The sequence below is a fragment of the Rhipicephalus sanguineus genome, chromosome 5 (assembly GCF_013339695.2).
Source record: "Rhipicephalus sanguineus isolate Rsan-2018 chromosome 5, BIME_Rsan_1.4, whole genome shotgun sequence".
NCBI classification, from domain to species: Eukaryota; Metazoa; Arthropoda; class Arachnida; order Ixodida; family Ixodidae; genus Rhipicephalus; species Rhipicephalus sanguineus.
Genome location: NC_051180.1, coordinates 79,074,958 through 79,096,005, shown reverse-complemented (window position 1 = coordinate 79,096,005; position 21,048 = coordinate 79,074,958). Strand labels below are relative to the sequence as shown.

Below are 21,048 nucleotides of genomic sequence, written 5' to 3'. Positions count from 1 at the left end.
ACAAGCGTTATATAAGTCTCAGTAAACCATTGTTTAGCCAACTCTGAGTAATATTTTAGAACAAACACATCACATCTTGCGTTTTTCAGCAAAATGTAATTGTTAGTTTCGGTTTTGATTTTTTGGCGCGGTATTTGAACTTCACATTGATCGGAAACTGGACTCAAGTGGTAAAGTACGGGATTCTCCTTGTTAATACAATTTCTGTATAGGTAAGGCTATATTAAACCCTATGTTTTAATGGGTTGTACTGTATCTGACAGTAATGCAGCCAGAAATTTTTTTTCGGGGTGGGGGGGGGGGGGGATGAGGTTCAGCCACACTTTATATATGTTCGTGCGTGCGTTTGTATGTGTGCGTGTACATATACACATGCAGAAATTAAAAATTTCAAGGCGGGGGGTCTTGAACACCCCCCCCCCCCTGGCTACGCCACTGGTATCTCATTAACAAAGCATTCAGGGGCGTTGCCCCCCCCCCCGAAATTTTTCAGTTTTGCTTGCGTATATATACACGCACACATACAAACGCACGCACGAACATACATAAAGTATGGTTGAACCCCCCCCCCCCCTCCCCGAAAAAAATTTCTGATTACGCCCCTGAAAGCATTATATGAATGCGGACAAACTGACCCGCCCTCCAACATGACGAAGAAACGTACAAAATTGACGTTTGCTCCGGAGAAGCCGATGATGTCACTGGAAAACTGGTATCCTCCCCTCTGCACATTCAGAATAAGTTGTTAAAAATATTTTGTTAAGCCGCCGTTCACATGAGTGTTCAATACGAATAAAGCAGTCGTAAGAGCGATGTGTATATTGATGAATACAAAAACGCAGCTTGATATCTGGTGGTTTCTTTTTTATTAACGTTGTTTGGTCGTCGCCTCAGCAGGGATCTTTAACTGCTACTGTAAAAACACGAGACCCGTCTGGATCGCGTCATTCCTAGACGTCGTGTAACATGCTCTAGCAACTGAAGACTCCGATTCAGTCGCAAAACTAGATGCAAGCAAGAACGCTGGCAGCAGCATTTTCTAGCTAGCGGTCTGACGCACCAGTCACTTTTCAGGTCCATAAAGAGCAATCGAAACCATAACAACGCAACGTAGCCGCAACGTAGATCGAGCCCGATCGGGATGGATCGAACTTCTCGAGACTGCGATTGTCTTCTATCAGCAGCATGTAAAGATGATCCAATCGCGGCCGAGAAACTCTATTGGGCTCGATCGAATGTGCGCCGTGTGACACTCTTATCACGCACGTACATTTGCTTAGCCTTGTAGTAAGCCACATTTCACCGTCATGCCAGTCTATCGATGCGCACGTGACACATAAAAGACGGCTTCATAGCACCTGTCTGAAAAATTGGCGACGCAAGACACACATGTGGAGGCAGCGTAAGGACACATAATTGCGAGTGTCTGCTGTTTCGAGTCTTCATGAGTGAACTGCAGCACACCCACACTCGAGGAAGAGGATGACCACGAATACACGGCGCTGTATTGTCAGTCTTGTTTCTGAGTCTTCGTGGCCCACGCTGGGCCCCCACGTAAGGTTCTGCAGCTTTCAGGTCCAAAGCTGCCACCACGCATTTCAATAAGTCACCAAGCCAAGCGCTATGTTCCGGGAACAGGCGGTCACGTAGAGTCCGTCTCCGACCAAGCCGGTCTTGGAACGGGCCTTCTCCACGTTTGACGTCCAGTTTCCATGGACCGCGGTAACACAAGTCGGCCATTAGGCGTGTCGTCTGTCTGTGTGGAACTGGAAGTTCTTTGTCGGTCTTGGAGGGCGAGCTGGGGTAGATGCTGCTGTCGACGGGCTGCAGCGTCGGCCGGTTGCTCCGGCGGAGCGACTGCAGGGCGCCCTTCGCCGGCATTGAATTTTCCATTGCTGATAGTAGCTATCGCAGCTGCCCCTGGCTTGGGCTGTTCTGGTTTCTGAAGATACTGGATGCCGTGCTCGACGAAATCCGCGCCGATTTGCTCTTCCTCAAGGGACATTCGAATGGGCACGACGCGGTTGATACCCTGTGAGGGTAAAGGAAAGAGTCGTTGTAAAGGAGTGAACATTAGTTTACAATGTAGTTTCCAGTGCGCGCGCAGTACAGTGCTATGCAAAAGAAACGAAACTATGCAACAAATGTTAAATTAATTTCCACGAGGGGTGCCAAGCTAACGCACACACTTGATACCGAAAGCAATGTACATTTATTTTTGCTGCACCGAATTACGCGGCACATACGTGGGCTTAGTAGTAAATATAAACTTTTTTTGTTCTGGTGTTTTCCCTGGATGAGCTTTATGATTCACTCTTGCTTGAGCTTCGTTCATGCTTTGCATCGAGCAAAATTATAGTTGTACAGCGCTATATGCTTTCTGTTTTTTGTGAGTCTTTGCAAATTACTGCATTTTTGTGTAACATCAGACTGCACGTTATGTACTCCTGCAAGATCATTGTAATATGTATCCTTTAATTGTGCTGACGTGCTGCTGTTATCGCCAATAAGGGGCCTGTGGCTTCGTCAAGCTATCTAAATTTGTCCGCCCGCCCCCTTCGTATCATTACGCTGCATTGATGCGAAAAAATAAACATTTATTCATTGATTGAAGGCTACAAGGATTAACAGCCCACAGCCAGCAGCATGCGGTGCTGGCGGCGGCGGCGGTAATGGGGGTGATAGCAGTGGCAATTGACCAGGAAAATAAGATTGCGTTGGTGTCGTTCGTTCAGGCACCTGAACCGCCCTGTGGCCAGAAAAGTGGGAGGTAGAGGGGTGGCACAGAGGCATAGACGTGCGCAGGGTTCATCAGGGGGGTCGAAGGTTCATCGCAGCGCCCCCATTCCCTACTAAGTCAATGTGTGGGGCAGACTGCAAGTGCTCCGGCTTCGCATCAGCTCATGGTCCCCTTTAGCGGGAGATGGTGTAATTTTTTTTAATAATAGGAATAAAACAAGGGGAAAATAACGCAATGTGAACAACTAATACCCTTACGCAATACAAAAAATGCAATAAAAAACACTCATACTATGAGTCTTTTCGATAAGGCCTGCTCATATAATTATTTTCTTGTAAGAGTGAACTACAGCGTGTCCCGAGAAAGCCAAAGGCTGAAGCAAGATTCACGAACTTTCGTTGGGACACTACTGTCCAAATGCACACACACACAAAATAGATAAAGAACACACTTAAAAACTTGTGACGACATACCGGTGCAGTGATTATGGCAGGAAATAAAAGAAGATGGAATTTCCGGCATATCCCCCCCCCCCCCCATAAAAATCTACCTCTTAGAGCGACATTAACAAAAGTGTAGATATGAAATATTAATTTTGAAATCTAAACTGACTTCAGACTAAACTTTAGCGCCCCTTCTAGTTCTTTAGTCCTTCTAAAGATACAAGGTGAGGAAAAAAAAAAAGATGAAGAGAAATATAAAGTGCGTGCTCGCAAAGTACACCCGTTCGTAACTCAACAGCGCGAATTCTTCTGATTGGCTCACCCAGAGTATGATGTATGTGGACACACAGCTCCAGGCGGTGATGGCGAGCACGGCGACTGCCTGGACCCCGAGCAAGTAGAACCCGCCGCCGCGGAACACGCCGGCGCCTCCTCGGCTCAGGCGTAGCAGCGAGTCCCTCTCGACGAACAGGCCCACAGCCAGCATGCCCCACACGGAACTGAGACCGTGCACGGCGATGGCGCCCACGGGATCGTCCACGCGGAGCCAGTCGAGCAGCGGCATGCCCACGTTGGCCAGCAGGGAGCCCACCGATCCCACCACCACGGCCTCCCACGGGTGGTACAGGGCACAGCCGGCTGTGACAGATCAAAAATTGAAGCACAATTTGTAAATTCTAAAGTGTGTTCGGCGAAAGCCTGTGGCCATTCGAGTGACTATGCTATGGTAACGGGGGAATCCACATTCTTGGGGCGCTTCTCCGAACCTTTTGCCGTGAAATCATTGCCGGGCCCCTTGGGAGCCATCCGACTAACTCGACTGTCGCAAGGAGACGTCTGACGAAGGAACGTTGCCGCGCACGCCGCTGTGCCATCACGTGATTGCTGAGATAGTGTGAGGGGCACGGACGGACGCCGCCGCTGGACGCCGCCGCCGCGTTGCGCAACAGTTGCGCAACGCGCGTTGGAAGGAGCAACGCGCAACTGTTGCTATGCGCCGCTGTGCCATCACGTGATTGCTGAGAGAGTGTGAGGGGGAGAGGTGACAGCTGGGAACGTTCTAGTGCACGGACGGACGCCGCGAGTATGAGACATTAAAAGCTTTCGCCTTAATAGTGAACTTGGCACCAAAAACACGACCACGCAGAAACACATGAAGCACACAGACAGGACGGACGCTCACTTACAACTGTTACCCGCCACCTGTGATTATGGTGCTCGGCTGCTGACCCGAAGGTCGCGGATGGAGGCGAAAATGCTTGAGGTCCGTGTGCTTAGATGTAGGTGCTCGTTAAGGAACGCCAGGTGGTCGAAATTTCTAGAGCCCTCCACTACGACGTCCCTCATAATCATATCGTGGTTTTGGGTCGTTAAACCTAAAAATTATTATTAATTGCTTGCAACTGTTTATCCCATGAAGAATACAGGCTTATAAATCCACTTTTTGTACGCGTATGCGCCACGTGCGTGTGCCTTCACCTACCTAACCATGTGGACAACTAAGTACTTTCCAGATAACGCACTTCCGATTCATACAGGCTTACTGGTGTGTCACTTACGCAACCTTTACCACTCTTTCTTATACAAAAGAGGGGTAAAGATTGTGTAAGCTATACATCAGTAAGCCGGTATGAATCGGAAGTGCGTTAGCATCTAGAAAGTACTTGTTAACATGATTAGGCAGACAAAGGCACACGCACGTTCATTGCGCATGCGTTTATGAAAAAAAAAAAAGATTTGTATGCCTGTTCTCTTCAAGAAATAAACACTTCTAAGTGAGCGCCCGTCCTGTCTATGTGTTCCTGCGTGTTTTTGGCGCCAAGTTTACTAGTATTCATACTAACATGCACCAACTAGCCCAACAGCGAGTACTACTGATGTGATAGACCACTTCGGCTCGGAATTTTTGTCGTCACGAATCCAGCGCGCGAACAATCATCGAAGGCTTACTAGTCCACCGTGTGAAACTGTAAAGAACTGGGGTGCCCTTGAGGGCATCCAAGTGACCACTGGCGTTAGCCATGTGAGGAGTTCTGATGGCTTGGAACCATTTGCGCTACTAGCCACCATAAGTTTCAACCTTATTATAGGCATTTTTCGCATACATGCGATATACTGAATCCTTTAATGTCCGTCCATGACATGTCCCGGTTGTCGATGCTAAAGTTAATCGCGACGGACGCGCTGGCCTGTTCCGCCTGAGCCACGTCTACAAAAATTGAAACGAGGAAGCTGGTGAACGAAAAAACTATCTTACTGATAGCTAGTGGGTGAACAAACTGTCTTACTGATCGTGTGTATGCAACATCTCGTGAGGCAAGTGTATCGCAATGGCGAGAGTTCCAAGGGCGCTCGAAACAGGAGTGCATCATTCGGGGCTTACCCGTGATGGCGACGAGGGAAGCGAGGATTCCGTTGATGAGCTTGATCACAGAGAACTTCCGGCTGTTCACCGCATAACTGGGCGCACAAAATAAAAATGAGTAGAAGCACTTTCAGTTAAAGTATCGGACCCGTACTCACAAAAAAAAAAAAAACACTTCCTGCGCTAGAAATATTCGTAAGAGAATATTTCAGCCAATCCTGCTGCTCAGTATGCCCTTAGCAAAGTCGACCAGTCAATGACAAAGCAGCACTTACGAGAACTTTTATGAATTCGGCGCCCGATACCAGTGACCTCCTAACAAAAAATCGAAATTGTTTCCAGAGCCTCATATACAGCACCATACTATCATGACTGCAAGAGTAGCTGCATGTTTCCTATACACAATTGGTAGGGCGCATATCTATATGACCAAACTAAATTTCTTGCTTTTGAGGTCATTTAATAATATATTGCTTGTATGTGTAATTTTGGATTGAGCAACGCAAAGACGCACTACCCCTTTATGCATACGTATCTGTAAGATTATTTTTCATTTATTCTAAAAACGGATTTCAGGCTGAATATTAGAGGTTTCGAGCTCATCTTTTTCTTTTCCTTGAACGAGTACGGTGGGAACGGCTGCCGCACGTACACAAGCCGATCTTGTAAAAACCGCATTAATTCACATTCAACTTGCCGAAAAGCCCACAATTCTGGCCGTAACCCAGATACGACAAATATTTTTTTCTCAGAGGTCCTTTTGCACTTGTCGCCCCGTCATAAATACCTCACGGATGACCCTTCCTTTTCTATCATTTTTTTAGAATGATTACAAGAAAGCTGCTACAAGACTATCGTATGTAACAGTAAGGAAACAACACGGATACACAAATTATTTTCTATTCCTTAAGCAGAAATTTTGTTAAACGTTTCGTAAGTCCGAGAAACATTCTTTGCAGTACTGTAATCTGATCATTCTTCGACTTTAGATCATTTTTTAGACGGGTACTGGTTTACTTGGCATCGGTTACGATATTTCGACTGCAACCTGATTCCAGATCGCTTATTGTTGCAGAGTAGAGTAGCTCCTTCAACTTGTGGCACACGCCCACAGCGAGTGAATGGCCAAGAACCGGGCAGTTTTGAATGAAATATTTATTCTAGAGAAAAATTTTGTCTTTCTCTTCTACCCGAACCTGCAGTTATGGCAAAAATATTGACTTTCATATTTGCCAACATTACTGTAGCTGTTGAACTTCAACGAAGGATGAAGTAACAAAAAAAAAACAATGCTTGGCAAGAGATGGTCGTTCTCGAAGTATACAGCTAAATCATATGGCACTTAATAAAAAAAACACACACACACACAGGCATGCTCCTGACTAAGCAGAAAGTTCGTACCTGAAAACGAGCGCGGTGATCCCTCCACCTACCGAGGAATTTATTGTCACAATGGCCGACCTGCGCAACAAAACAACAGCAATTACAGAGCCATTTTTGCACTGCTAGAGTGACCACTTGAGTGAACTAGAACCAATTCTAGTTCACCCGGCCGACATTTAGGGACCACAACAGCAGCATCAACAACTAGCCGATGAATCATGCAGCTACTGCTGCGATAAGCGATATGGCGGCAAAAATATTACAGCAGAGGCACCAGATATTCTCTGTATGTTAACCTCGTGACTGCATCACCAGGAGTCACAAAACAAACAAACGCGGCGTGACCTTGGGTGGCACGACCCTCTGCACTGGAGTTGGGAAGCCAGCTGGAGACCCTAGACCAGGCCCGGCGAGCCGCGGAAGCCAGTGGGGCCCTACCGAAGGTTACCACCCAAGATTAAGCCACGCATACTTTCTTACATAAAGTTTCCTACCATGTCCAACCGTACGACAGTGGAAAGCCTCGCCGACTAGCGTCAACTCCCGGGACCTGCTCGATCTGGTCGCGAGAGCGCGCAGGGCAGCCGCTGCTGCTCATGGGGTCCTGGACTGCGAGCTCCACCCAGGCCCAGGACCCGTCGAATGTACCTGCGTTTTCTTTTTATACTAATGAGTGTTTTCACTCACTCTGTTTCTTAACACCGACGCCGCCGGCAGTAACTGTGCTCACGAGAAACATACGTATAGAGAAGGTTTAGCCCAGCAGTCTTCATGAAAGCGTTATTTTCGGCTTGGAAGTAATTTGTCAAAATGGCTGACTGGACTAGTTGGTGATTCATTCTGCTTGCTTGAAATGCGAGCGCTTAACGTAGACAAGGACGCAAAGAAATAACACACGGACAGGCGCCTGTCCGCGTGTTATTTCTTTGCGTCCTTGTCTACGTTAAGCGCTCTCATTTCAAGCAAGTAGATTGGAAATAATACGCCGGTTGCTATTATGAACAATAACAATGAAGTAGAAGTTCTCTTGTCTAAATCACTACGAGTCACGACAAAATATTTTATCCACGAAAGGCCTTAGCTTGAATGTGCGACCACTGTGAACGTGAGCGAGTTCAGCAGTTTGGCACCTGTGCAAATTTTGACGCTCGACAATTAAATGAACATCCACAGCAGGAAGGACGGAGAGTGGCACATGGGGATCTCTCTCTCGAGGAATGACGAGTGGTACCCGACAACGACGTCCACGCCTTTACCTGGTAGTGGAATGGAATCCTGGGGCTACTCTTGAAGACTTATCTTCCTGTACGTAACTACTACGATAGTGCCTTTATGCGCTCGTGCAACTCGGCGGCTAGCCTTACCTTGCTAATTGCGATAAGCTGAATAGAGCATCGGCCGCAAACGCCGTCATAATCTTTCGCCTGTTGGGCCTAAGAATCCCTCCACGAGCATGCCTATCGGTGCTTCCTAGAACTGAAACCAGAAGGAGAAGCGGCAGCAGAGGACAGCGCGCAACAGTAAAGAACACACGGACCACGAAAGGCAACAAACTCGAAGAATCTTTATTCTCGCTCTCTTGAAGTCACGGGAGAATGCAGTTTGGTTACGGTCCAAGGCGAACGGGTGGTCCTCGCAACGGTGCGGCAGACACGAGGTGGAGGAGCCATGCCGTCAGTCCTCCTGGCTGCCTTCCTCTTCGTCGCTGTCGTCCGTTTCGGTCTCGGTGTAGTCGGACGACTCGTCTTCCTCGTCGTCGAGGTCATCCTCGTCGCTCGAGCTCTCGTTCACCGTCTGCTCGCTCTCGACGACTTCGGGCAACTTGCTGTCGGCCTGGTCGGCTCCTCCTCCAGGCGCCGCCGGCTTCTCCGCGGCTTTTCCGTCGGCCTCTCCTTTCTTCGTTTCGCCGGATGCCAGACGCTCTGGCTTGACCGGCTTGCCGCGGGCATGGCCCTCGATGTGGCCCCCGTCGGGCGATGCGGTGTCCTTCGAGTCACCTTGCTCGTCCTTGATGGGCGACGCGGCCAAGTCTCCGATGTCCTTGTTCATCTGGGCTTCCACCTGGCCGATGGCTTCTGGCGCTTCGGTCATGGTGGTGTCTCGGGTCGTTTGATGGCTGTGCCGCTTGCCGTCAGAGACTGGTGGTGCTCACTCGCTGTTCGGATTCGACGCGTGACACGGCCGAGCTGCGCGAGGCCTTAAGAGCCGCTAAACCTAAAAGGAAAGCCTTCCCGATCGGCCCGCGTCGTGGCGCGTGGAGGGTGCGAGATCAGGGCATGCGTGCCGCGTGGCGCCTCAGAAGAAAGAAGAAAAATGTAAAATGCGATCAGAGAAGTATCTGCAGGGAAGCGCAACGAAAGTGTTTTGGCAGATTATGATTATAATTTCGCCGTGTCACTTTTTCTCTTTTTCTCGAGAAGCCAAAATTTTATTAGATGTACTTCCTTGGCTCCGAGTAGGGTTGGTGCTATATCCAACACGAAGAAGATGAAGAAGGAACTACCGCAAGGGGCTTTACAGCGTCACAAAAGGAAGACAAAACGAAACGGAATTCCTTAGCTTTATAACTCCTTTCCCGATGAACAAGAAAATGCTTTATAATGCTTAGATTGGGGCGGCAGAGTCCCTACATCCGATATTCCTCTGTTGTATGAGTTTCTTACCTTGCAGCGTACTTCCATTTGTGACCGGAAACGCCGAAGGTACTTCCGCAATTGAAGCCTAGCCAACCCCACCTGTCAGAGAGGGAAAGATGACAGCGTACTGTGCGGGCGTTGCGTGAAACTAAAATAAGAGAGATTTCCGGTGTCTTCATGCCGAGATACCTGTTTGTACCTCATCAGGAAGATGAAGTTAAAAGCCACCGATACCACTCCTTTTTTCACCTCGCGCAGGTACAAACATGCTGCATTTGCGTAAAACTAAGGGTTACAATTTTTTTTCTCGCGTCAGAATGTAAGCATGTCTATACTATACTTTTGTTCCTTCTATTATTATTTTTTTTACTTCGGCGTAAAGTCGCCACTTTGCTTATAGCAGCATTGATTCACTAACTGATTGAAACAACTTTATTGAGGTCCTGTGGGATGCACCCTAACGCGCAGCGGGTGACTCCCCCATTTATGGCCACAGTTATTTGCCACCATGTCACAGGAGCATGGTGAGATGGCCTCTCGTTTCAAGCGTTCTTGGGGAATAAATGGATGTAACAAGTGCCGCACTTGCTCCGTTCATTCATGTGCTCCGTCCTCGACTTGTATTTCTTTTTTCACGCCACTTCCCCAATATACTTTTGTCCGATCTGTAAAGTTGATAACAGCGTCATTTAGCGATTACACATTGTAGTAACTTTCCAGCACTTGAACCGGGCACGCCTGAGCGTTGCACCGTACGCAGTGTGTCGTGTGGTGCGTGCTGAACACAAGGCACCCCGCCCACGATATGATATTAGAATAACCGTGACCAGAGCGCCGAGGGCCGCTGTGGTGCCAATCCAGCGCATAGAAATGTCATCGACATATGAGCTCATGCTCATGAAATCGTTGTCTCTCTCTTTATTGGTATAACAAGACTATGTCACACTGATAAGGTACCGGCTACTCCTTGGCTCTCAAGCAGATGGAACATACAGCATACATGGTTCAAAAGGACATGAAATAATGCTGTAGCTTTTATATTCCGTTTTCTATTTTGGTGTGAATGGAAGGCGGCTAGCAGCAAGGTTGCACCCGCTACAGGTGTTGGTGATTGGACGAGTTGGATTGTCGTACTTGAACTGGTACAGCTCATGCCGGAAAATTGAAGAAACGGCCGAGCTGGACAACCGAGTTCATACGAGTCATCCGAGTTACCAATAAAGCATCCTAATAAAGCGAATTTATAATAAAGCATCCGAGTTCCGAATAAGGAACTCGGATGATTTGACAAACTTGTCCGAAGGAACTTAAAAACGTTTTCTGTCGACATCAAATATGTATGCTATTCTTTGCCACAGAGAAATTTCTTGGCAGTTAGCGCTCTGGCCTTTCGCTTGACCGGCTCGGCCGTTTCTTCGTTTTCCGTGATGCGCTGTAGAAGCTCAAGTGCGCACCCGCTACACTATTTTCCAATTGCAGATGTTTCAATCGAACTCCCTAAATATCTTCGTGGCTTCATAATCGCGCGAGTGCGCAAGCGCGATCATATCAGCGAAAATACACAGAAGGCGGCCACGACACTCACCACAACATGAACATGCCAACCAGTGCGTTGGTGGGCGAGCCCATGGGCGGCGGCTCGGTGCCGTGGTCGTAGCGACCGTGGCGGGGCTTGAGCATGACTGCGGCCACCAGGGAGGAGGCACCGCCAACAAGGTGGACCGGCGCGCAACCGGCAATGTCCACCACGCGCAGCTTGTTGAGGAAGCCGTGCTGTCCCCAGACCCAGCCGGCCGGAAGGCAGAACACCACCGTGTTCAGGAACGAGAAGATGCAGTATGCCACGAAGTTGCACCGCTCCGCCATGGCGCCTGACACGATGGTCGTCGCCGTAGTCGCGAACGACAGCTGCGTGCAATGGAAGTTGCCGAGAATAATGGGATCCTGTACAAGACTAGCGCTTGTAGAAGGAACATACAAAGACAAATGTTGAGCTAATCTAGACTTGCACGCATCCGCAAGCGTTAATAATTTAGGATCTCTAGATCTAGAAAGCAAATAACCGCTAAGCAGAACGCTAGGAGGGGAAGTATCAGGGACTCGGAATAACAGAGAGCTGAGCTAGTTGGTAGGTATTCAGACTTGGCGTGCAAACACGACAAAAGAGAGACGTCAAGACAGCACAAATACCGGCATTTGTGCAGTCTTAACTTCTCTCTTTTGTCTGTGTTTGCGCTCAAGTCCTTTAACATCAATGACTCTTCTGAAGGAAAATACAGTACGGCTGACAAAACAATTATGGAATGGCGATCGCATTTCGATGGAGGCGAAATGCTAGAGGCCCATGTACTGTGCGAAGTAAACGCACGTTATAGAACACTAGATGGCCAACATTTCCGGAGCCCCCCACTACGGCGTGCCTCATAACCACATCGTGGTCTTGGGACGTGAAAGGATCGATAGGTGAGCTAGTTGGTACACGTTCGTTCAGCGAACTGGGAGCGCTGGAACAGACAAAGGACGGCGAAGAACTACACAACTCGTGTTGTGTAGTTCTTCGTCGTCCTTTGTCTGATCCCGCGCGCCCAGTTCGCTGAAGTTGGGTCGTGAAACCCCGGCAATTATTATTTTCCCGGAGCCCTCGACTTCGCCGCAGCCGGGCTTCGATCGGGCGACCCGAATGTCGCGCGATTGAATCCCGGCTGCGGCGGCCGCCTTTCTATGTAGATTTAGGTGCACGTTAGATTTAGGCACACGTTAAAGAACCCCAGGCGGTCGAAATCACCGGAGCCCTCCACTACGGCGTCTCTCATAATCATATCGTGGTTTTGGGACGTGAAACCTCAGCAATTATTATTATGCGTTCACCCAGAAGACATCTGTCCTTGCGGCGTGTACTGGGTGAAATTGCGATAGATAAGTCCTGGCGAGGTAACGGTGAATCGCTTAAACAGAATGGATGACCTATGGCCGGATACAACTTTAGAAGTCGGCAGCATTTCCTCCTCAAAGGTGGATGCACACAAGCCTGCACCAATGGGCGCGCACTCCAGACTGACGTCATGAGCCAAATGGCCAGTGAATCCGCCTTTGAGAACATTGCCGAGTGCATCAGAGGACCTATTTCCCTTGTCGCGGAGACGACCGGCTGTCGCGGTTCGGTCGTCTGCACGGGGCCTCTCCGGACTTGAGTTGTGGCCTAGTATAGTATCATAACTTTTATGCAGTTTTTTGTCAGAGGTGCTTGGCGCCGATGGCGTTACTGGCCCGCTTCGATATGTTCATGGCAGCGGCAAAGGCCTTCGTACCTGGAAGATATAGGTGGCGAAGACGACGCCCATCTCTTTCTCGTCGCTGTCTAGGAAGAATTTTCCGAAGGCGATGAACTGGTTGGTGCCACGGTCCTGACCGAAGCTAAAGCCGTAGCCGAACATCCAGTAGCCCAGACCGCCGAACACAACGTCCACCGCATTCTTGACCATTATGTTGACCTCGTTCTTGCGTGTCACACAGCCGGACTCTAGGAGGCCAAAGCCTGCAGAAGCAACGACACGTCTCGGGTCACAATACAAAATAATCAGAGAGACTGGGTCAGCAAGAGGAGGAGGAAAAGGAGAGGGCAATGCAAAGAAGTTAGCCAGTGTAAATACCGGCTGGCTACCCCCGTGCTGTGGAAATGGGTAAAAGCATTGAAGGGAGAATGGAAACTGTATCATGGGAATGTCGTATATTTGCCTCAAATGAAAATATCACCAGAAAGGTAGCCCTTTCATTTCATGGGAGGTCTACCTTCTTGGCAAAAGAAACCATTAGCAGGGGGTATGGGAGTTCCAATTCGTGAAAGGTATATTTTTACATGTTATGCTTTTTTGGAGGTGAACCTCTGTAGCAGGGTGTGTACTTGGGATGGTTGGTTCATGATTACGAGTGCAAAAATACCGCAAAAACAACACAAGAAAGGACACAGCGCCGTGGTCTGTGTCCTTCCTTGTCCTGTATTTTTAGCGCTGTTTTTCCACTCGGAACCTCCATGGTTTACCTTTCGTTTGAAAGGGTTATTCAACAGAAAATAAACAGATACGGTAGCTAGGCCTTCAGTGCGATGGAATATTATGTGTATATTAATGTACCATAATTAGCAGGAGCCCCTTAATGTTAAGTCGCGTAATTTTAATATCACGTAAAACAGCCTACGGGGAGTTCTTGAAAGCAACGTATTAGCATCTCGAATTGTTATTGATGTAAAAAGAAACTATGGTGGCTTAGATCAAAGGACGTAGCGTGGCCTTGGAGATCAGACGTAAAACAAAAATACATGAGTAATATATTTTGACCAAAACAGCTTGACCGTCGTTTCTTTCTTCTTCATGGGGGTGGGCTACACCCTATTCTAAAGGTGCTAAAGGTCAAGTTTCTTTTTTTTTTTTCGAACACACCTGCACGCTATTCGAGACAGCAAGCGACATCGTATCAGCTTGATGGCTATGCCGCGAACAAATGCATGACCTTTCTATACCCAATTTACTGATTGGCTCGGTGACCGCTAGCATCCACCACATTGCATGCATTATATGCTATACAAAGCACACACACGCCCCTGGTTTGATCGGACGAACTCGCCGCTCGCATGACTCGCATTGCGTTCTCTTGCTTCCCATTCCCAGCATAGCGTGGATTACCCGCGGGCTGGCCACCGCGCTGGGTTTTACGACACTGCCATAGGGCAGCGCCAGTGAAGGTTGCGGGAAGCGTACGATCGCCACGTGTGGCACTGAAATGCGGAGATTGCATATGGACGGCACACAGCTCGTCTCCCGTAAATGTCATCGCCGCTGGATCATACCTGACGTTTCTTTTTTATATTACCAAGCATATAAGCAATACAATGATGCTATGCCATATTCACAGACCCCTGAGTTTTTTCCGCCTGATTTTTATTATTGAGCTTTGGCCCAAGGAAGGGCAGCTGGGGTGTGCCCGAAGGATGAAACCAGAAACAAGCTTCACGTTGACTTGCCCAGAAACTGCTGCCCGAACATCATCACCATCATAATAATTATCCCTTAGTTAGTCCTTAAAAGAACCACAAAGGTAGCAGTAAGGAAGGAGGAAAAACATGACAGGATAAATACTTCTCAAGATTGTCGGGAGCAAAATACTCTGGCAAATAAATGTTTACAAAAAAAAAAAACGACGATAGAATGAACACCATAATGCAAAGTATAAATATTGTACATGATGACAGCATTTAGAGCGCATATTAACCAGTTGTTTAATCTATTCTAAAAAGAAAGGGCGTGCAGACGCGGACACAAGAAAGAAGTCAGGACACCACAACCGCCGACTAACAACTGAAGAGACGCACAACGGCGGTAAAGAAGGCACGAAAACTTATCTGCGCACGCTCATGCAATAGGCGAACCTATCAATCCGGCACGCATGGAGGTCTACATGGAAGATAACTGTTAAGGCATTTGATTTCATCTTTATGCAAGTTAATCGACGGTTGGCTCACGCATGCGCTACCACTATTCTCGATATGCCTTGCCTCAATCATCAGGCGCGTTTCTTCATTTCTATGCCGGTACAACACTGCACATTCATCAGATTTTGGCCTGCACTTAGGCCTACATTCTCGACAATGTAAAGATAGATGAGAAGGTGAGCCTCCTGTTAGCGATCTCTTATGTTCCAATAATCTCTGGTTAATGCAGCGGCCCGTCTGTCCTACGTAGAAGCGGCCGCAGCTGGAAGGGACCTTATACACCACACTTGTACGGCAATCAATGCATTTGTTAGTGTGTTTTACGAAACAAATATCGGTCCGCTTCTTGTCTTTTGCTCGCTCATTCTTACCCTGCACAGCGGCACAAATTTTACCTAGCTTATTGGCAGCCGTGAAAACAACATTAACGCCGTATCTACTTCCTACTTTCTTTAGCCTGTGAGATACGCAATTAATGTACGGTATACCTACGACACGTTTCTTCCTATCGCTTTCTGCAACCATGCTCCGACTTAACATAATGGACTTCCTTAAACATTCAGCGACAGTGGTCACTGCATCACGAGGATAACGTATAAATCTAAAAGGCGCGTAAGTTATGCGTTAAAGCTATCACTCATTTTGTGCTCACACGACTTGGTGAGGGCTGACTTAAGGCAAGACATGGCGATGCCGTTTTTTGCAACCTTCGAGTGCTTCGACGAAATATTTAACAGCGGTTTCGAAGATCTAGGAGAATACTGCGAGCACACGTGGTTCTTCTTAAACGTTAAAGAAATGTCTAGAAAGTGTATTCCATTATTCTGAGGCACCTCTTTAGTAAAGTTCAGCCCTGCTCCATTTAATTCGAATTTTTCGCTCACTGAGGTTACCACGGTTTCAAAGTCCTCACCACTACAAAAAATCAAGTAAGTTATTCATACCATAAGTTATTCATAGGCAAACCCCACCTCGTATCACATGTGCATCCTGTGGATAAAGCTTTCTGTCACGATATTTATTTCTGTGTTTTCTGGTAGATACGTTTCGTGATCTATCCTTTTCTGATAAAGAAAAAAAAAAACGCAGTGCACCCGCACCCTGTTGCAATACATAGCTCACCATTAGTGCTCGAAAATTTAGGTGATCGATCGTGTTTTCCTCTTTTTCTCTTCTTTTTTTCCAGACGAGAGAGGCAGAGCAGAATTCCCCAGTCGATTAAAAAACCCGCAGTATGCCGTTCTTATGCGCAGCCTAATAGCCGTGAAATTTTGCCGAACATTATCGAACCAAGGGACATTAAAGCTCGGGTTCCCGCTCTCGATTCAGCGAACAGTCGCAAATGCTGCCCGCCGTAAAGAAAGAAAAAGTAATAATAATAGGCAAAGAGATAAGTAAAATGACCCTTTCCTTGTTCATCCCTCCCCCCTCTTTTCTTTTTTTTTCTTACGGAATAGTTTTGTTCGTTGTGCAATTTTTAGTTAAATGCTGCCCTGAAGGACAAAATGTCGAAAACGCCACGAGTGCGTCAGACCATAACCGCAAATGCGAAGCCATTTTCTGTATAATGGTGTTGTGTCGTATCGAATACAATGAGCTATTTTTATTTTCCTGCGGAAGTCTGTAGAAAAACCATAGTACTGAGCGTTTTTTATATTGCTTAGTGCCATCCTTCGCTTAAGGCAGTGGTCGTCTACCGTTTTGCGGCAACAACTGGCCTTGTTTTATTTTGTCTACTAGATCGCGGAAGAAAATAGACGCAGTAGACTGCGCCTGTACGAACGGGTGCCCCGCATTGCCGAAGCTCTGTTGCTGAAACAGATGGCGTAGTTTCCAATCTGTCTTCAGTACAGCTCATCGTGTTGATGCTGTAAAAATTAACCAGAAAATGCCCAAATCAATCACTGAAGCTTATAAATTGGTGAGTTCTAAAAGCTAATATTGTGACAATGCTGTTCTGCTAGATGGCCAATAGAGAAGCTGCTCTCTGAGGTACTACTACTACTGCTGCTGCTGCTGCTGCTGCTGCTGCTGCTGCTGCTGCTGCTGCTGCAACTTTTACTGCTTATACTGTGGGCGTTCATTAGACACATCTTCGTTCTTCATGCATGCTCATCATCATGTGTGTTCTTTTTCATCATCGGCTGTGGTAACTTGGCTGCACTGTGATCTGTGCCTCTGATGTGGTCGCTTCGCCGTGCCTTCGGGGCCTAATAAAGGTTGCATTAACTGTTGCGTCACAATACTACTATCACAACTACTAATGCTTCTCCGTCTCCTCCTCCTCCTCCTCCTCCTCCTACTACTACTACTACTACTACTACTACTACTACTACTACTACTACTACTAATACTTTGGGAAGCTCTGCATGCTTTAGCACAGAAGTACATTAGGTAAAACACACTTCCTGCCTGTGTTATGGTGTATATAAGTTCTTATAAGGGTATGTGCGCAAGTTATAATTGCTACGAACAACGGTATAAGTTCGCGTGACTTACAGTGAACGTGTTAATTTTGCGCATATTGTACTACATATGTGCATATGTGCATATGTGCATATGTGTAGGGAGGACCGTTTGTTTGTCTGTTTGCTTGTCATTTCTCCTACATCTTATCTCTTATCTCTTCTATTGGAAGCGCCTCGAGCGTTCGCTCACTCAGACTTTTCTTTTTTTCTCTCCCTCTATAGATTCATAAGTGGTTGCATCCTTGTCGCGGCGTGTTTTCAACCTTTTTCGGCCATATATGCTTTAAATCACAACACACTTTCTTGTTTGATTACATATTTAAATACATTTATCTGCTTTAGTATTTGTTTTTGGTTTGCTTGGTACCTAACGTGAGCATTAACAACTCGAGGGCTTGTATCTGAGTCTTTACAACTGACAGAGGGAAATCAGGCATAGCAACTCTCGAAAACCCACCTGCGTGTATGAATTCTTGCTTTTGAGTCTTTCCTCATGGCTACACGGCTACAATGTTTAGCAATGCACCGCAGTTCCATAAGGAACAAAGAAATCAGAGCTTGCGCACGCCGTATTAGTAAAGAACGTTGGCGAACTGCACTCGGCGTGGCCTTCTGTTCTCGACTCTCTGTATTGTGAACGCTCTAGTTTGGCTCGAAAATCGATGACAGCGGCCTCTGTAGTCGACACAACTTCTAAACGGGCCGAAAGCGAGAAACGGGGAGCGCGTGGCAACAACTGCGGCCGGTCTCTTCCAGGAAGCTAGCGGGGAAATTTCCGCTTCAGCGCCTTCGGTGCCGACCAGCACCGTGATTGCTAGACTTATTACGCTTCTCTCTCTCTCCCTCTCAGCACCTCTCCTTTCTTTCTTTCTTTTCTTTTTCTCTTCCTTCCGAGGCTCGGTTTCTCCAACTTCTTGCCTAACCTGCTGCACACAAAGCAGCGAGACAGTGACCTGGAACGTCGCTCTTTCGAAGCGAAAATTACTGCATACATCTGAGCCGTCTTATGCGTGCTTTATAGCTTGTGTGCGAGACAATTTGTATCGCGTTTGCTTGCTTAGCGTTAAACTAGTCAAGTAGCCCAGTAGACCATACAGTCGTGCAAGCGAAATATACTGGATAATGCCAATGTCACATGGGCACTTTTCATCGCGATCAGGCCCGATCCGGATCAGGCCCGTTCCGGATGAGGTGCTGCTACACGATCACGTTCTATCACGATCAGGCTCGATCGGGATCAAGACGATCGCGATTTGGCTGGCGTCTGCGCCAAACTCGATCCGGATTAGGCTGGACTGTGTAGCAACGACCAACTTGTTGATCGCGATAAGTCCGATCCGGATAGGCTTTGATCGTGATCAGAAGTGCCCGTGTGACACCGGTATAAGAATAGCGATGTGCACAGGCGTGCACAGGGTTCCCCATTAGGGAGGGGGAGGGGGGCAAAGCTTTATCACAGCGCCCCCCTCCCCCCTTCGTTTTCGAGTCCAAAACACATGCTTCACATTGGATAAAAAAAATGAAAAATGAAGCGATGATGTGCTTCTTTCCGGGAGTAAAGACGGGAAGTAAACCGTTCTTGGAATTCAACATCAGGGGCCTTCGGCCATCATTGGCCTCAAAAGCCTGCGTGGCCAAAACCGTTCTCTTTAAACAATGACTGAATAGGTCCGACTGAGTAACACTGTGAGAATACTTCGCCCCCCCCCCCCCCCCGCGTCCCCCCGTGAACACTTTCACGATACTGCAGCATCAAGGCATATAGAGGCATCTACGACACTGCAGTGTGGTAGATCGTGGTGTGTCTGTCAATTACGCGCGACGGCATGGTGCATTCAACATGGAACGTGTCCAGCAGAAGTTCAATGTGAAAAATGTGTCATTCACCCGGCGGTATATCTAGGTATACGCACAACGCTTCCGTCGAACGTGACGCTTCCAGGTTGAAGAATAACTCACCCTTTTACGGGAATCGAGCCCGGAACCACGGCCTTTCCGGATCGGTCGCTCTACCATCTCGGCCAGGGCACTTTCAAACGACCGCCCGAATACCGCACTTATCAGCAGAGTACATCGGACTGGTTACAAGAAACAGCATCACCGCTAATGCTACCGTTAGTTTCGTACGCTTTTGGCTCCCGCGCGTTTTCACGATCTGATTCTGAGGCGTCAGTGGCAAGGGTGCGCATACTGTGGGCCTCGCCCCAACTTTCCCGGCCCGCAACTTTAGCAGCGCTAATTAGCAGGTTTATTTTGCTCTATACATGTACTATACACATTTTACCAGACTTTTTTTTCGTGTTTTACTTATTTTGTCCAAGTCTTCGTCATTTCCTTTTTCTAGACTTTCTTATCTTCTTTCCTCTTCGTCTCCTCCCATCTTACTTTCCTCTATCTCTTTCCTCCTCTCGAGAGAATAAGCAGGCGTTGTGCGTCTCTAGGCGGCAGTTGTCAGCCCGCTCTCTCCCCATTTTCCTATGTGTCCTTGTGTATTTCTGTATACATACAAAATAATAAAAACACATTAAAAGTGTACCGTTGGAATGAACCCCGCGTAAACAAACTTCCAAATTTTTGCCACGCCTATGACAGGCAGCTATTGTGCACCTCACTGTTATTCCAGTTTGACCTCGTCCCCCCCCCCCCTCCTCTCCCCAGTCATCGCCAGTGGGTCGACGCCTCGAGGTAGGCGGAAAATCAATGCCTCTGATCTGATCTCTTGTTATACGCCACTTACCTGACTGCATCGTGAAGATGATGAAGGAGCTCGTCATGATCCAAGTGGCGTCGTCCCAGGATATGTCCTGGTAACTGTGACCGACGTAGCCGTCGTCATTTGTGACGTTGCTAGTATCGGCCCGGGACTTCATGATGGCTACGACACGCCGCGGCGAATTAAACCACGCAGAACAGAGGCCACAGCACCGGGCCTGGCAATACGACTGCAATAAGATCTCGCTTGTAAAGGCACGTCTGTAGGGCGGTCCCGAGGCTGGCAGAGCCGGCAGGAATAATGCTAGGTCACCATCTGAAAGTGAAGCGGAACAATAAGTCGTCGAAGCTTCACCAGAAGGACCAAGTATTGACCACGATAGCCATGCCCTGAGCAGAATTCATAAAACTTACTTGCGAATAAATTTTTGAAGTATGAAATATCATACGAAAAAAAAATTCGTAGTCAGCTCAGTTATTGGACTGAGAGTAATAGCTACGTACCACAATAAAATGTGAGCATTTTTATGTTATGATCAATAATCAATACTGCGCCACCAAATTCCGCTTTTGCTGTAATCTCATAAAAGCTTCCTCTGTAAAATCCCGATGGAAGGAGAGAATAAGAATCCCACTTCGAACCGAAATCGAACCCAGGCATTCTGCATGACAATCAAGTATTCTACCACAGAGCCTCGCCAGTGCTTCAAAGCACTTGGGAAAAAGACCCCACACAAGCGTTATGTCGGAGCAGCGCCAGTTGTCGTTCCAATGTTGGCTACCCGATTTGATAATAATGTAATAAACATCGACTAC

At 47.6% G+C, this 21,048-nt stretch overlaps 1 protein-coding gene across 1 annotated transcript; it reads right to left on the bottom strand.

The window, feature by feature from the left end:
• Nucleotides 1–1,333: 1,333 nt before the first annotated feature.
• LOC119394746 (putative ammonium transporter 3) lies at nucleotides 1,334–20,390 on the bottom strand. Its single transcript, XM_037662051.2, has 8 exons — nucleotides 20,258–20,390; nucleotides 12,876–13,102; nucleotides 11,153–11,475; nucleotides 9,595–9,666; nucleotides 6,950–7,009; nucleotides 5,567–5,643; nucleotides 3,506–3,822; nucleotides 1,334–2,032 (listed from the first exon to the last, which is right to left on the bottom strand). Exons 1-8 carry the CDS (start codon nucleotides 20,388–20,390, stop codon nucleotides 1,643–1,645), a joined length of 1,599 nt encoding a protein of 532 aa, XP_037517979.1. The 3' UTR covers nucleotides 1,334–1,642.
• Nucleotides 20,391–21,048: the final 658 nt, after the last annotated feature.

What these genes read in the sequence shown, in the direction of transcription:
- LOC119394746 (XM_037662051.2), bottom strand. Translation starts at nt 20,390, where the DNA reads ATGAAGTCCCGGGCCGATACTAGCAACGTCACAAATGACGACGGCTAC. An exon ending in AAATGGAAGTACGCTGCAAG is followed by an intron (nt 7,010 to 9,594) that starts GTAAGAAACTCA and finishes TTTGTTGCGCAG; the next exon opens with GTCGGCCATTGTGACAATAA. An exon ending in TTCCCTCGTCGCCATCACGG is followed by an intron (nt 3,823 to 5,566) that starts GTAAGCCCCGAA and finishes GATCTGTCACAG; the next exon opens with CCGGCTGTGCCCTGTACCAC.